Raw genomic sequence first — 17,499 nt, 5'->3', positions numbered from 1 at the left:
CCTGGTGTCTGAAATTGCAGAAAGGCACTGCACCACAGGTGTGCCAGACAGGACCATTGTTGACCATGCTGGCACTAAACCCAGCAGTCTGGTTTTTCCATTACTTTTTATTATAGCATTTATCTGATAATACAGCAAAACAATCTAGCACGTGAACTTGGCCTTGAGTATCATTTTTCCATGACTACAATTGCTTTTGTGCTCTCTTTGTTATGAATTTGGTTATTCCATTCTGATTAGACATTTTATATTCATTTAAAACAACAGACACCTGCATTTTTGAGTTGCTAGTGTATTTTTAAGAAGCATGTATAACATTCGTACATTAAAGTCCTCCCCCTCACCTCTCATTGTTGTTGAGATAAGTTCTTGCTCTGTAGTCTAGGCTAGGCTTGAGTTCACAGTTCTTCTGTCTCACCTTCCCAAATGCTTCTGAGATTACAGGCATGCACAACTATTCTTAATATACAATGGCAATTTTTTGCAGGGGGGAGAGAACTGAGGTTTTAACTCAGGGCCTGATACTTGCTAGGCTCGTGCTCTACCATTTGAGCCACACTTCCAGCTCTGTTTTTGCTAGTTTTTAAAATACCAATTCAAACATTATCCTTCTGTTCTTAGCCTTCCAAGTAATTACTATTACAAGTGTGATCTATGAGACGCATCAATGGAATCTTAACTAGACTTGAAAGACGTATTGACATGTTTTGTAATATGCATAAACTCTGAAGACATGCTAGGTGAAATAAGTCAGAAGCAAAAAGGCAAACACTTTTTGATTCTACTTACATCTCCTATCTAGAGTAGTCAAACTTACAGACCATTAAATACTTTTTAGGAGCTAGGGGAAGGAAGAACTAGGAGTTAGTGACTAAGGAGTACAGAGTATCAGGGTAGGAAGAAGGGAAAGTTGTGACACTGAAGGCAATCATATACACACAGTCATGTGACTGCACTTACCACCACTTTACATTTAAAAATGATGAAAATGCTAAGTGTTAGTATATGTATTATATATACATACATAGCATATGTATATATATAACCACAATCAAAAAGTTAACTGCAAAAATGTTTTTGGATATATGACAATTGCATAAAAATGACAGACTTATAGAGCATTTGAAAACAATCCACATTTCAACTTAGGAGAAAATGAGATATTGCAGAATTTTTCTTGGCAAAATCCATGGAATCAAATGTCATTTGTACCAGATTTTCCATGGCTGATTATTTCAAGATTTAGAAGTATATACATTTAGACAATTATCCATGGTAACATGTTTACATTTCTGCTCTGAAAGCAAAGTGGTCAGGCTTGAAAAAGTTTTCTAACAAAAGGCCAACCCAGAAAATTATGCTACTTCATATAGGATGAGACTAAATGAAAGGATCTCCAGGATTTGGAAACAAAAGCTTTATCTTGTGTGATTGCTGTTCTTAATGTACTATGTTATTTCTCATCTCTTCTTTTCCTCTTTGGTTAATCTCATATTACTGTATCTGACTTTGTTACCTGGTATGTTGCATATATGTTTATTTACAATAGGAAAGAGAAGGGGGGAAACAAGATAATTGGGAGGGGGTGGGGGAGAGAAATGGGGACAAAAACAAGAGAAGGGGTATCAATGTATAAGAAGTAATATACCTACTACCTGGCAAATGTAACTGTACCTCCTCTATATATTACCCTGACAATAAAAAATAAAAAAAGAATGAAGGTCTGTTTTTTTTTGTCCCCTGACCCACTGCAAAGTGTTAAAAAGTCCTAGACCAGGAGCAGTTGTCTGATAACAAAAGCAATCAGTGATTTGTAGCAGGTGGTGTTAATTGTGCCCATCAAACCTGTCACTCCATTGTGCAGAACAGTGGAAAATCAATTAGCAACTACAAGCCTGGATGCTGGAGAGTGACAGCAGAATCTTAACCCAAACAGGAAATCAGTAATAGAAGAAAACTATTGCCATGGCTGTTAGTGGATGCTCCTAGTATGAGAAGACTTTTCATCTACTGTCTGGCCTTCTCAGACACAAGGCACCACTGAAGAACATTCCAACAAGAATTGTCACTCAGAAGACTGTTTCTTCCCTGTGAGGCCTGAATAAGTAAAAATCAAGAGCACGCAGTCCTTTTTCTTAAACAGAATTGTGTGGGTGAGTCACTGTGTTGGATGCAGTCATAGCTGTGGGGTGGTGTGCCTCGTGCTAACTGACTTGGACAGATGCCATATTACTGCTCTTTTGGAGTCCTGCAGGTGTGGTGGTGACCGGATACATGCCAGCACAGAGCAGCCCAGGTGGCCCTTGGTGACCTGAGATAGCCTGCGTCATAGTTCTGCTTTTGAGTGGGACTATACATAAGTGTTGGTGACTGAACACAGTTTATCAAAGACAAAGTTCAAAGGATATACAACATCATCTTGTCCCCAATTCCAGAGAAATAAACTAGATTTTGTGTATGGTACTACCATTTATAGGAGGCCCCCAAGGCCTGCAAAGCACAGAATGAAGAGGAAGCCTGTGTCTTGTAACAGATCTCTGTCTTAGTTTGAACCACTTTGACTCTATTTGCATCTATACTGCTACTTTGAGTGTATTTGTGTATCTTGGGTTCTCCCTTCCCTGCTTGTTTCTTGCTGCTGTTCTATATCAGCTGGTGTGCCACAGAGGCTATAGCAATTACACCCAACCTTTTAGTTCTTCCATCCAGCATGTCAGTGTTTAATATGATGCCTCTTGCAAAATACATAATAAATAATATTCAATAAACTCTTGACTATTAATTTTTGCATGGTCAGATAATATATGCAATGCAATTAACTCTGTGTCAGGTATGTGGCAGGCACTCAATGAATATTAAATGGAAGAAGAAAAGAAAAAATGAGACATAAAAATGGATGAAATAACAAGACTTCTTTTCTTCAGTGTAAAACATAATTAAATCATAATTGAAAAGACCCTAGAATTGCTGAAAAGGTTCCTGTTATGTGTCATGAGGATTTGTGTCTGGGGGACATCTAACCTGTGCTCTGGGAAACTTTGAGGTTGCCCAGTGAGAAAGGAGGTTGCCCAAGGAGGATTAAAACCAAATATACCTAGGCCCTAGTTCTACTACAGGTTCCAACTATAAGTGATTATTGGATGTTGAACACAGCTATTTTGTGAACAGAAAATCTGAAGTGTTCACAGGATTCTCATGTCTAGTTTTTATTTATTTTTATTTTTTTGCTAGTCCTAGGGTTTGACTTCAGGGCCTGAGCATTGTCCTTAGGCTTTTTTAAGGCTAGAGCTCTGCCACTTGAGCCACAGCACCACTTCTGGCTTTGTGCATGCTAGGCAAGAACTCCACCACTAGGCCAAACTCCCGGCCCTTTTATGTCTAGTTTTGTAGAAATAAAACATGTTTTACACACCCACACTTCATATATATATATATATTATATATATATATATATAGTATATATATATGCAGCTCTACCTGCCAGTAGAGAAAGAAAAAAAGCAGGTCTAAAAACAATGTTGAGGCTCACCAAAGACAGTCCTGTACCCCAAAGAAGGCCATTCATGCAGTCTATCAAATGCTCTCTATCTACTCCTCTATGAAAGCATACACATTCCTGTGAAGAGTTTGGAGAAAGGAAAGGAAAACAGCTAAGTAATAGGGTGAGAGGAGAAAGGCTTTGAATGTTACCTTGCAATGTGGGGAGAGCCAAGAAAAGATATAAGAATCCCTCTGCAAAGCAGATATATGTGTGAAGGGTCTCTAGACAAAACTAAATCCCAGTTGCTGTACTTTTTGGTATTCAGGTTTTCCTCCTCCTCCTCTTCCTCCTTCTCCCCCTCTTCCACCGCCTCCTTCTCTTCCTCCTCCTCTTCCTGCTTTGCTTCTCTTTCTCTTCCTCCTCTCCTTTCTCTTCTCTCTCCACCTTCTTCCTCTCACCTTTTATTTATTTTCTTGCTCTCTCTCTTCCTTCCTCTCCCTCCCTCCCTTCCTCCCTCCCTCCCTCCCTCACTTCCTTCCTTCCTTCCTTCCTTCCTTCCTTCCTTCCTTCCTTCCTTCCTTCCTTCCTTCCCTCCCTCCCTCCCTCCCTCCCTCCCTCCCTCCTTCCTTCCTTCCTTCCTTCCTTCCTTCCTTCCTTCCTTCCTTCTTCAACCTTTCTTTTCCTTTCTTTCTTTCTTTCTTTCTTTCTTTCTTTCTTTCTTTCTTTCTTTCTTTCTTTCTTCTTTCTTTCTTTCTTTCTTTCTTTCTTTCCCTCACTATATTACCAAGGCTGGTGGTAAATTTGTGCTTAAGTGATTTTCTTGTCTCAGCCTGCCAAGTAGCAGAGATTTCCAGTGTGACTCACCACATGCAGTTTTTTTGGTAAGGGCAATGGCCTAGGTGCAAGAAAAATGACTCATGCAGGTGTGGTCTCCTGTGGTATTAGTGAAAAGTTGTATCCTGCTTTTGTCTTAGGCATGGAGCAGTTAGCCCCCAGCCCTCACTGTTCTTGACATTGATAGTTCCACTAGGTTACCTTCCTCAAGCTGTTTATATTCCACATTACACACCTGTAATCATGCTGCAAATTATATGGCTGTAGACTCTGTCAGTATCAGAAGACACCTGTGCCAGAGAAGCCTAATATAGACCTAAGAAGCAATGAAGCATTTACAGACTGTGCATTTTCTTTTTTTTTTTTTTGCCAGTCCTGGGCTTGAACTCAGGGCCTGAGCATTGTCCTTGGACTTTCTCAAGGTTAGAGCTCTACCACTTGAGCCTCAGCACCACTTCTGGCTTATTTTCTATGTATGTGGTACTAAGGAATCGAACCTGGGCCTTCGTGCATGCTAGGCAAGCACTTTAACCACTAGGCCAAACTCCCAGCCCCATGTGCATTTTCTTTATATTCCTTTTTTTTGTTGTTAAAATCCCACTCCATGCAAATTAAATACATTATATCAAAGAAATCTTGTTCAGTAACATTTTTTCCATTACAAAATTGGAAAATTAAATCTAAATACTACTGAATATGTTAGTAAAACTAGATAATGAATACATCTACAGCACCTTAAAGTTTACTATTTGTCATTCAAAAATCAATTTAGGAATAACATCAGAAAATTGAAATTTATCTCAGCAAGTACCTTAAGTGACAATAGTAGACTATATACTACCCTTTAAACCGTAACAAGGTTTTATTTTTTGCCAGTGCTGGGGCTTGAAGTCAGGGTCTGAGCATTGTCCCTGGGCTTTCCTCAAGGCCAGTTCTCTACCACTTGACTCACAACATGACTTCTGGCTTTGTGGTACTGAGGAATCAAATCTGGGTCTTCGTGCATGCTAGGTAAGTACTCTAGCATTAGGCCAAACTCTCGACCCCAAGTTTTTCTAAATTTTTTAATTATAGTTGGACTTGACCATTCTCAGTGCCCTTCCATCAAAGAATGGGCATGTTTCTATGAGAAAATGTTGACTTACCTGTTGGTAATAGTTATAAGTGCCGGGGGACAGTAATAAGCACTGGCGGCATGGTCAAAGCTCCGGAGGACTGTGTCAGTCTTGTAACAAAATCCGCCATGTCTTTCCCATCCCTTAAAAAGTGAAATCAAGGTCATAATCAAAGGCATTAAATACCAAGAGATCTGTCTTTGCATATTCTCACTTATCACTGATAACTTTCTACTCTGACTCACTCAAAGTACCTTGAAGTTTTGTATTCCTCTCTCTGTGTCCTCTATGGTATTGCCAACAGCTATAGCCACTTCTACATTTATTTAATTAGTTATAATTTAAATTTCTTTATTTTTTAATTTTTTTAATCTTTTTTTTTTTTGTCAGTCCTGAGGCTTGAACTCAGGGCTTTGTCAGTCCTCAGGCTTCCTCAAGGCTAGAATTCTACCACTTGAGAAACAGCACCACTTCTGGCTTTTTCTATGTATGTGGTACCAAGGAATCAAACTCGGGTCTTTGTTCATACTAGGCAAACACTCTACAACTAGGCTAAACTTCTAGTCTAAGTTTCTTCATTTAAAAACAAATTAAAATGAAGGGGAAAAGTTCCACAACACAAAACAGGAAATCCAAGTTGGGCATGATGGCATAAACCTCTGATCTCAGCTAGTTGGAAGACAGTAGCAGGAGAAACCCATGTATGAGACCAGCTGGTATAAAGATAGCAACTCCTTGTCTGTCCTGTCCATCTTGTATACTGATAGGCTCCCTCACCCAATATAAGGAGGAGGGATTTAGGGAAGAGAGAGAGAGAGAGAGAGAGAGAGAGAGAGAGAGAGAGAGAGAGAGAGAGAGAGAGAGAGAGAGAGAGAGAGAGAGAGAGAGAGGGAGAGAGAGAGAGAGAGGGGGGGAGAGAGAGAGAGAGAGAGAGAGAGAGAGAGAGAGAGAGAGAGAGAGAGAGAGAGAGAGAGAGAGAGCTCTTCCCGCCTTGATGAAGCTGCGTGGCGTCTCTGTTCTTGCTCCGGGGTAAGAAGGCTGGGTGTGGGAGGACATTGGGCTCCTTCCTCTCGCGGGTGTGTTTTTCCCCATCCCCCTACTAGTAGAGGGGGACCAGGGACGAAGGACCCCGACAGCTAAGTGTGGGGTTCAAGTGCTATAACATGTGCATGAGCTGTGGGTTCAATTCTCACTACCACAAAAAGCAAAACAAAATATATAAAACTTCCAAACAGACAAACATTCAAGATGTGGCTCTCTTCCTCTCCTCAGACTTGCAGAATTTCATACAAGTGCCCTTTATATTAGGGTAGAATAAGAGTTGTTGGTGCTGGAGGGAGCATGCATGTGTTTGAATCCTGGCTTCTCTGCTATTCTATCAGCTCTATATACAAATTATGCATTTCAAGAAAAGTATTCAATCTCTCCACATCTAGTTTTCTCTTCTCTGAGATGGAGATGGTGGTAATATCCACAGGGCTATTGTGACAACCAAAAGGAGCCTACGATCTGGGCATTGTTGACTCATACCTGTGATCCTCACTACTTGGGAAGCTGAATTTGGGAGAACCATGCTCAAGACTAGCCAGGTTATACATGCAAGACTCCTTCTCAACTGACAACTGGGACCAGTGGTATTATACCTCTCAGCTATGTAGGAGGCTGAGATTGAGAAAATAGTAGTGGTTCTAGATTAAGCAGTTAAAAAAGTCTGTGCAACTCTTATCTCGCTGAAAAGAGTTAAGCATGGTGGTGCATGCTTATTTTCACTGCTATCAAGAGGAGCCTAAAATAACTGGATCAAAGCTCAGGTGCATTCATAGGTAGGAAGTGAGAAACTATCTAAAAGTATAACCAGCACAAAAGAGGCCTGGAGGTGTGGTTTAGAGAGTGCCTGTTTAGAAGCATGAGACATGGAGTATAATCCTTACTAGTCTCCTGAAAACAAATGAACACACACAAGCATACAGACACAAATAAAACCGAAACAAAAAAAGATACAAAAAAGACAGAGAACTGGTATGAGCAAAGAAAACATATAGCAATAATATATTGATAATATTGTAGGTTTTCAACTTTCTCTTATATTATTGTTTCATGTCATCTAATGGATTCATTCATTAACTAATACACACCCATGCCAGGTACCTGATTCTGGTGTAATTCAATCAGTACAATCATGGTTAGATGATAGTGCTTCTAAATAATGGCAAAAATACATATATACATGTGAATACATAAATACACACATATTGCTAAATTAACTGACTGGCTTTTAGAAAGGAAAAAAGGCAAGTTTTGGCATATAGACAAATGACAAATATGCAGCTGTGTGGCTTAGCCCTGAGGGTAAGGTAGGGCAACTCTGTTCTTTAAAGTCATGTAGCACAGGAGATATTCATTGTATTTCAACTGGGGTATTTTAGTTCTTGTATTCCATATAATTAAATTACATCACTTGTACCTACCTAATTTTTAAAAATGTATTCACTAGTTTTATGTACTTTTCATTTTGTGACATGCCAATGCTTGTTACCTTTGTTTAGGCATAGAAAGCTTTCTAGAATACTTCTTAGAAAAAGCAACATTTTTTGGAATTAACTAAAAACTTGAATCCACAAATAAGCAATTCTAGTTCAAAGCACCTTCAGAAATGAGAGGTGGGTTATAGAGTTTCATCATCCAGCTATCCAAGCATAGTTGGGGTCCCCTCACCTATGCAGGCTCCCACAGAGCCTGTTCCATGCTCTCTGTGACTGACAGCTCCAGATAGGCCATCATGGTCAGGGGCAGGGAGGCGAGACTGTGTGTGTTCAGAAAGACAGGTGAGGGAGACTGACAATTTGATCTTTCTGACAAAATATGTCTTACTCAGTAGTAGTTTTGGAGTCATGAACTTCTTAGAAAACAAAAAAGTCCAGAAACTGAATAGCTTGAAGTAAAGGAGGAAAAATAGGTATGGCATGACTAACCAAAGGAAAAAAAAAGTCTATGGCAGACCCTTGTCCACATAAGCAATTTAACTGCCTAACCTTCAGCACACAAGGCACCATTTTCTTTTCTTTTTTTTTTTTCTTTTTTTTTTTGCCAGTCCTGGGCTTGAGTTCAGGGCTTGAGCACTGTCCTTGGATTTTCTCAAGGCTAGAGCTCTACCACTTGAGCCTCAGCACCACTTCCGGCTTTTTTCTATGTATGTGGTACCGAGGAATCGAACCCGGGTCTTCATGCATGCTAGACAAGCACTTTAACCACTAGGCCAAACTCCCGGCCCACCATTTTATTTTTTAAACACAGTAATGATAACATGGACGTGATTGTTCATATTGTCCAATCCCTATAACACAGCTCAAAGGGGAACACAAATCATTTTGTTCCCCCTTTGCTTTAGAGTTATCATGATTGTTGGTTTGGCTTTGGTTTTGTTCTAGGTTGGCTTCAAATCCCCTGATCTTTCTACCTCAGCCTCTTGAGTGCTGGGATTACAGACATGTATCATCATGCCTGGTTTCAAGACTGACTACATATATTTACAAGTGCAGGCTGCTTAGAAAGCTGCATTAAGGCATCAACTAAAAGAAAGCAATTTTGGAAACTATATTCAAAGGTTGGTAAAAATAAAGTTACTATGAGAATTTCTATAAAACTACTGAAGTAATTTCAATACCAAACTTTAGACTCTATTACACAGCTATAGTGACCAAAACAGCTTTATACTAGCAAAAGAACAGGTCTGAAGACCAATGGAATAGAACTGAGGACCTAGATATTAACACACAGACCTATGGCCACCTAATCTTTGATAAGGGAGCCAAAATATAGAATGGAAGAAAGACAGCCTCTTCAACAAGTTGTGCTGGCAGAACTGGTTAAGCACCTGCAGAAAAATAAAGTTGGAACCTCCTTTGTCACCCTACACCAGGATTAACTCCAAATGGATAAAAGACCTTGAGGTAAAAGCAGATACACCGAAAACTTTACAAGAAGGAATAGGAGATATACTAGGTCTCCTTGGCACAGGACAAAACTTCCTTAATAAGGACCAAGAAATGCAACAAATCAGAGAAAGTCTGGATAAGTGGGATTACATTAAACTGCAGAGCTTCTGTATGGCAAAGGACATAGCTAGTAAACTAAATAGAAAGCCTACAGAGTAGGAGAAGATCTTCACTAACCATACAACAAAGGCCTCATATCTAAAATATATCAACAACTCAAAAAATTGAATCACTCCAAAACTAATCTCCAAAGAAACAACCATCCCATTAAAAGATGGGCCAAAGACTTAGAGAGTCTTCTCTGAAAAAGAAACAAAAATGGCCTATAGACACATGAAGAAATGTTCAACATCTCTGGTCATAAAAGAAATGCAAATCAAAACAACTCTAAGATTCCATCCCTCTCCACTTAGAATGGCCAGGATCAAGAAAACTAATAACAACAGATGCTGGAGGGGATGTGGCCAGGAGAGATCACTACTACACTGCTGGTGGGAGTGTAAACTCATTCAACCACTATGGAAAATAGTATGGCAGGTCCTCAAAAGACTAAACATAGAGCTCCCCTATGACCCAGCAATTCCACTACTTGGCATTTACCCAATCATCCAGAAACAAGGGCATACTAAATCCACTAGCACAACAATGTTCATTGCAGCATTATTTACTATAGCAAAGATATGGAACCAACCCAGATGCCCCTCGGTTGATGATTGGATCAACATGATGTGGTATTTATACACAATAGAATTCTATGCTGCTGTCAGAATGACATTGCCCTATTTGTAAGGAAATGGAAAGACTTAGAAGAAACCATATCAAGTGAAGTAAGCCAGACTCAAAGGAGCATAGGCTCAATGGTTTCCCTCATTTGTCATAATCAATAGAAACCTTGGGCTCTCCCAGCAGAGATTTGCAATAGAGCAAAACCTAGATACATAAGGACATATAGGGATGATGCTAAATGAAAGGACCTCTAGGATATAGAAACAAAAGCCATATAACAAGTGATTTTTGTCCTTAATGTACTATGTTATCTTTCATCTCTTTTGCTGTCCCTTGGTTATCTCATATTGTTACAGAATTTCACCTTGTTTTCTGATATATTGGATATATGTGTTTTTGGTTATTTGAAATAGGATAGGGAAGGGGGAAAACAAGATGAGGGGTGGGGGTGGGGGAGGGAAATGGGGACCAAGACATGAGAAAGGGTATCAATGTATGTGAATTAATGCACCTTCTATCTGGTGAATATAATGTAACCCTTCTATCAATTACAATAAAAATTGTATAAAAAAACTAGTGAAGTAACTTTAAACTCAGAATCTTTCGATACTGGTAATTCTAGCTAGCAAAGAGAAGCAGTGAAGAGAGCAGCAGTTGCTCTTGCTATGTAAGAAGTTAATTGCTCTTTCAACAAAAAATGTTTAATTCCCTTGACAGCCACAGTATGGTAGAGATTAGAACAAGGACCAGTTGTAACACATTCAGAATTGCAATTCTTGGATAAAATGCCTGGTGACCTGTCAACTATGGAGCATACAGGGTTGAGCTGAAGTATGAATTTAGTGCACATGTTTACAAGTCAATTCATAAGCAGGACACTTCTTTTTGCCAGGGATGTGTCACTACTTACTTGGACCATACTAATTGTCTTAGGGGAGAGAAAATAATCAAAGCTGAGATGCACAAGTACCAAGTCCAGGACATTTCGGAGAATATCATATATAAATAAAATTTCTAATGAAAGACAAAGAAAAGGAGAGGGGGAGAGAGAATGAGAGTGCACTGAGAACATTGATAGAAAGATTAGGGAAGATGTTAAATATGTTCAAGAAACTTTGAGTCTAATTTCTACTTTTTAAAGTTAAACCTACTTTTTTCTTTAAAATATCTAAGTTATGCTTTTACTACACCAAAAGAAAGGGAGCTACGGGAGGTGGGGTTGGTTTATTTTAAATCGATGATGGGTGTATTATTTTAATTCTGTATCCCCTGTACCAACATTGCAGTGTGAATAGCACTTACCTTTTGGCATCCTGATTCAGCCTCAGAAAGGACTTGGCCTGCTTTTTTACAAATATAGTAAAGTGTTTCTTCACAATCTTTAACTTTCCAATGTCCTTCCTAACAGGAAAAGTGGTACAATAGATATGAGTATTCCCAGTGCTGAGGTAGATGGATAATACACCATTTATGAACAAAAATGTGATTAATAATGTTTACTTCTATTGGAATAACATTGCAGTGTCTCTGTGAATGGAGACCATGCTATGGCATGTTCCATCCTTTACAGTCCAGAATTTCATGGATAGAAGGAGGAGCAATTGATATTGCTGCTGCTATGTGCCAGGCCTGATGATGGGTGATTCTCATACAGCTCAGTATTCCTGTGAGGGGGTGATCACGATCCCCATTTGTTGTTTTATTGGTTGGTTATGGGGCTTTGAATTCTGGGCCTGGGTGCTGTCCCTGAGCTCTTCAGCTCAAGGCTAACATCCTACCCCTGGGTTCACAACATCACGTCCGGTTTTCTAGAGGTTAATTGGAAATAAGAGTCTGACAGACTTTAGTGTGTCTGGGCTGATTTTGAACCGCGATCCTCAGATCTCAGCCTCCCGAGTGGCTAGGATTACAGGTGTGAGCCACTGCGCCCGGCATCATCCCCATTTTAAAAGTTATGATTCACACTCTATACAAGGCTATGTAGTTAGAATAATGTGGAGAGAGGCTCTCACATTCAAATTTAGGTATTAGCTATGAGTATGTAATTTATTCATTGTAGTGATTATAGCCATATTGAGTTCTTGATGAAAATAAACATACATTTTTATGTATTTACTTTTTAAGGAGAAACTAAACTGCCATAAAGGGAGCTACAAAATATCACAGCAGCACTGTCCTAGCCCATAATCACATTAATACATATCCTGGTCCTCTTGAATACAATTTCTACCCAAATGTTGACTGCTATTTGTAAGTCTGCTAAGTGAAATAGTCATGTCAAGCAATAGGAAGGAAGGTCATCTTAATTATATCGAAACCAGTGAGTGAATAGGTCATAAGTACTATAGAATAAACAGTGGTGGATTTCAAGCAGAGCTCATGCCATGGAAACCATTAGTAAGGGCATGTTCCCCAAGTGTCACTGGGAAGCCTTGTGGTATTGCTGTCACTGCGTATGCTCCTACAAAGCCTCAACGACACATCAGCAGGCATGTTGCAAAATTAAGTGGCTCCTGTCTGTAATCTTAGCTATTCAAGAGGCTGAAATCTGAGGACTGCAGTTCGAAGCCAGACTAGGCAGGAAAGTTCTTGAGGTTCATATCTCCAATTCATTCATCACAGAAAAATAAAGTCAAAAGTGGCACTGTGGCTCAAGTCGTAGAATGCTCACCTTGAGCTAAAGGAGCTCAAGGAGAGAATTCAAGCTCCAGAATTCAAGCCCCAGGGCAGGCATTAAAAAAAAGTAAGTGTTTAGAAAATTTCCATGTCTAGGTGGCACAATTTATCAAGACACTTAAGGAACACTTAAGGACCTGCTTCCTGGGGACCTGGAGGTTAAAGAGTGAGGACAGCTATCAGTCCCCAGTCTCCTGAAACCCAGCCAGTGCTATAAGAACAGAGATCCTGTTTAAGTCAACCATTCCTATGATTTGGGGTTAAACTAATTCTTGGTAATCCAATGATTTAGTTAAGTGAGAGATGGGATGACAGGAGTAAATTCAATGTTAAGTCCTGTAGGCCTGTTGCATTTCATGTGAAAGTGAGATTCATCATTTATTACAGTTTTCAAAGAGGTGACAATACTGTTAAAAAGCCTTTTATGTTCCTGGGTGCTGGTGGTTCATGCTTGTCACTCCAGCTAAGCAGGGAGCTGAGATTGGGAGAATCATGGTTTCAGGTTACCCAAGACAAAAATATTTGAGACTCTTCCACAGAAAAAGCTAGGCATGATGATATACCCCATATCATTCATAAGAAGTATAGTGGGAAGCATAATCAGGAAGACTGCAGTCCAGTCCCATGTGGACAACAAGGGGGAGCTTATCTCAAAAATAACAAATGCATACCAGGCAATCAGTGGCTCATGCCTAAAATCCTAGCTACTCAGGAGGTTGACATCTGAGGATATTAAGTCAGTCTGGGCAGGAACTCCATGAGGCTTTTTATCTCCAATCAACCACCCTCCTCCCCCTAAAAAAAAAAATTGCTAGAAGTGGAACTATGGCTTAAGTTGTAGAGAGCTAGCTTTGAGAAAAGAAAAGGACAGCACCCAAGTCCTGTGTGCACACACACAATGCCCCCCCCCCCATGCACACACAATGGACTCCTCCAGGTGTGGTTCAAGCAGTAGAATGCTTGCCTACTAGCAAACACCAGCACCATCTACTAAAATGATGGTTTCTCAAGTCAAAATTCCGCCTCTCTTTCCTCCATATCTAATTTAGCAAGAAGTCCTCTAAAACATCCTTGTTTGTTCTCAAAAACATCCTTGTTTCTGTTAACTTCTCTTTGCAGTCACTACCCTTTGGAGTAGCCTACAAAATGGTTTTTTCCCCTTTTCTTTTCTCCCTCTCCAATGCTTTTAGAGATGTAAGTCAGATCATTCCCTCTTCGTCCTTGAAACACTTTCATGGTTTCTATACCTTGCCCTCTAAGCCTGGCATTTTTGTCCTCTTCCTGCTGCATCTCTTATGACCTCCAGCCTTGGTCACTGTTTTGGTCAGGCTTATTTTGGGCCTTCACACTTGCTACCTCTTTGGAATGTTCTAAAAGAGATTTTTTTCCCCATGTGTTTGCATTTCTAGCATATAATCCCGTCCTCAGAGAGGCCTTCTGTGCTTGTCCTGTCTGAGGCAGCGGCCTCATGTCACCCATTTCCTCAAAGCATTGATCCTCACAGCAATCTTCACCACTATAATTATTGTGCTCTCTGTGATCACGTGTTTACTGACTAGCAAGGGAGGCCAATGAGAAACAAAAACTGTCTCTGTTGCTTTTTCCCTGGCTGAAGAGCCTGATGTAAATAGCTTTCAACACAATTTCAGCAAAAGTGAGCACTGAACAAATGAATCAACTTACGGATTGCTCTGCTGAGACACATAGCTGGCTTCTATTTGGGAAGATTTGGGGCTCAAGCCTGTGCCAGTTAGTAAAGATGACAGAGGAGCTATTAGACCATTCAAAGGAAACTGGAATTTTATTGTTGCTCAAACCAATCCATGTTTCTGATGCATTTTCTGAAAGAGATAAATGTGAATTATATATAAGATCATAATATTTGCAAAGATAATAATTCAATGGAGTTATTGCCAAAATATTCTATGTGTATCTCTTTAAATTTTTTCTTATGATTAAATCTTGCCGAAGTCTCATCATAGAATGCCTATATAAATTTTCTCTCTCCCATAATAGTCAGATTTGCTTGATATGTATCTTGTTAGATAGGCAGAGGGGGAGAAAAAAAAAGAAAAAGCTGAAGTATTTGTTTTAGGTTTCCTGAACTCTAGCTTATACTACGGTTTGCACAAGTGACCTGAAAAGTCTGCATTTTTCTTTTTTAAAGTTAATTGTATCCTTTGTTTACTTTTCTGTCTTTCCTGTAAAACATTCAAGGACTGACACTAAAATAATTTTGAAGACATCTGTCATTTCTTTAGAAAATATTAAACCTTTTGCCTTTGGTTTATAAGTAAGGAAAAGAAAGTTAAATGCAATATTAATTCAAATTATTATCAGAAAAAACTTAGGATAGGTTATATTACATTAACATTGTTCAAAAAATTACGTATCAACAAACTTTTTATGTAAAGCAAATTACATACCAAAATTATTTTTTCTTTTCTTTTTTTTTGTGGGTCATGGGACTTGAACTGGGCCTGGGCACTGTCCCTGAGCTCTTATGCTCAAGGCTACCACCTTACCCTTGAGCCACAGCCCCACTTCCCATTTTCTAGAGTTTAATGGAGATAAGAGTCTCAGATCCTTTTGTGCCCGGGCTGGCTTTGAACCTTTACCTCAGATCTTATCCTCCTGAGTAGCTAGGATTACTTGCATGGGCTACCTAGCCAGGGACATATCAAAAATTTTAACTTACTTAGAAAATGATATAGAAGTGAATTACACTGCTAAGGGAAACGAATAGGAAAATTGATTATGAAAGGACACATAAAAATAGACTCATATTTTAAATAATAGTCTAGCTTTAAGGTATTTCCCCCCAGGACAAGAAGGAATAAATGTCCCGAAAGTTATTTAAATGAGTACCAGAAAAATAACTAAAACTTGACATCATGGGTTGGGTAAGGAGATGCCAGTTTTTCAAAGATGTTGACAAAGATGTTTGAGTGTCCTTGAGGACATAGAGGCAGCAGCAGGATTCTTTTAATCCCTAACACAAAGGATTAGGAAAAATGACAGAGGAGGCTTTCTATTACCACGCCTCACATTGAAAAGGTCATCAAAGAGGAGTCTATGGTTTCTTTTCCTTCTTAAAGACAAAGTCAATAATTTCAGTGTTTCCCAGTAATGTTCCACATCAAATTTATGACACAAGAAGGGAATAAACTTGTCCCAGTGACTGATGGGTGTGGAGGCTTGGAAGCCTGTACGTCCTGAACACACTCAGCCTGAAAAACCCACTCAATATCAGTCATCTTTTTAACTGGCTACAGTTACTTATTATTTGCCTAATGAATTTCCATTATTTGGCCATAGCAAATTACTGATATCTAATGGCCATAAACCTAAATTACAAGTTTTGGTCTTGTATTATAAATTCCAGAAAAAAGATTTTTGCTCCCTTAAAAAAGTCCACTAAGCACATGACAAGATTTTTACAATTTCTGATGGTATATATTTAAAAAAAAATTGCAGTGAATCCATGCCCCAGTGGCTCATGCCTGTAGTCCCCGCTACTCAGGAGGCATAGATTTGAGGATATCAGTTCAAAGCCAGCAAGAAAGTATGCAAGACTCTTATCTCCACTTAACCACAGAAAACCAGAAGCGGTTCTGTGGCTTACAGTGGTAGAGTGCTAATGTTGAATGCAAAAGAACTCAGGGACATCACCCAGGCCCTGAGTTCAGGCTCCAAAACTGACAAAAAATATTCTAGAAACTTCTAAATATATGTATCATAAATAACCAAAATAAAAAAATATTGCATTTCTTTTCAACTCCACATTAGAAAGTTGTTACTACATCAGATTTAAGTCAAGGGCAGTTGATACTCACCATCTCCAAGGAGGTTGATGAGAAACTCCACCTCTGCTAGTGACGCTATGTCTATCAACGTACTATTAGAAGATTGACAAGAGTGCAAAGCCTCATTCCAAGTCCTTTCTTCTTTCTGAAGTTTGTAGCAATTGCCATGGTAGGGATTCCAGCCAGGTGCACAATGGGTGGCATAATATTTCCAAGCATCTTTTTCTGTTTAATCAAAGAAGAAACTATGCCATATCCTATATTCTTTATCATTACTTACTACTCATTTACATGAATTACCAGCAATATGATTCCTTTGAAAAAGTAAAACTCAATAAGAGATTAACCAAAGGGCAACAAAAGAGAAGAGAAATAACATAGTACATTAAGAACAACATTCACACAAGATAAAGCTCTTCTTTCTATATACTGGAGATCCTTTCACTTAGTCTCATCCTATGTGGCCTTATGTAGCTAGGTTTTGCACTTTTGTAGGAGAGGGAAGAAGGGAAAACAAGATGATTGTGAGGGGGTGGGGACAAAAACATGAGAAAGGGTATCAATGTAAGAGAAGTATTGCACCTACTACCTGGCAAATATAACTGTAACTCTTCTATACATCACAATAAAAAAGTAAAACTCAAATTATTAAATGACATATAAAGTATATCTAAAGGCAAGAATGAGCTCATCTCTTATCTAATATACATGTGGGTGCTAATGAATCTCAACACTTTGTTTTCTAGTTGAGACATCCGATACACATAGAAGTTATGATGTTATCAAAGTCATACAATGCAAGTGGAGAGTCAGACTAGACTTAAAATTTAATAGTGATTTCAACATATATTTAATATATTAAAATA

General features: G+C 39.0%; 1 protein-coding gene across 1 annotated transcript in view; it reads right to left on the bottom strand.

Annotated features, from left to right (window-relative positions):
• The window catches only part of Pla2r1 (phospholipase A2 receptor 1), a 105,985-nt gene that overhangs the window by 53,290 nt on the left and 35,196 nt on the right, over positions 1 to 17,499 (bottom strand). Inside the window, exons 7-10 of the mRNA XM_090342766.1 lie at positions 16,664 to 16,858; positions 14,511 to 14,668; positions 11,454 to 11,552; positions 5,461 to 5,573 (exon numbers count right to left, since the gene is read on the bottom strand). Coding sequence (XP_090198892.1) covers positions 5,461 to 5,573; positions 11,454 to 11,552; positions 14,511 to 14,668; positions 16,664 to 16,858 — 565 coding nt within the window. The remainder of the gene's footprint in view (positions 1 to 5,460; positions 5,574 to 11,453; positions 11,553 to 14,510; positions 14,669 to 16,663; positions 16,859 to 17,499) is intronic.

Source organism: Megascapheus bottae, chromosome 12 (assembly GCF_031878675.1).
Source record: "Megascapheus bottae isolate mThoBot1 chromosome 12, mThoBot2.hap1, whole genome shotgun sequence".
In the NCBI taxonomy this organism is placed as follows: Eukaryota; Metazoa; Chordata; class Mammalia; order Rodentia; family Geomyidae; genus Megascapheus; species Megascapheus bottae.
The sequence above is the reverse complement of the archived record's forward strand: the minus strand, read 5'-3'. Positions and strand labels throughout refer to the sequence as shown.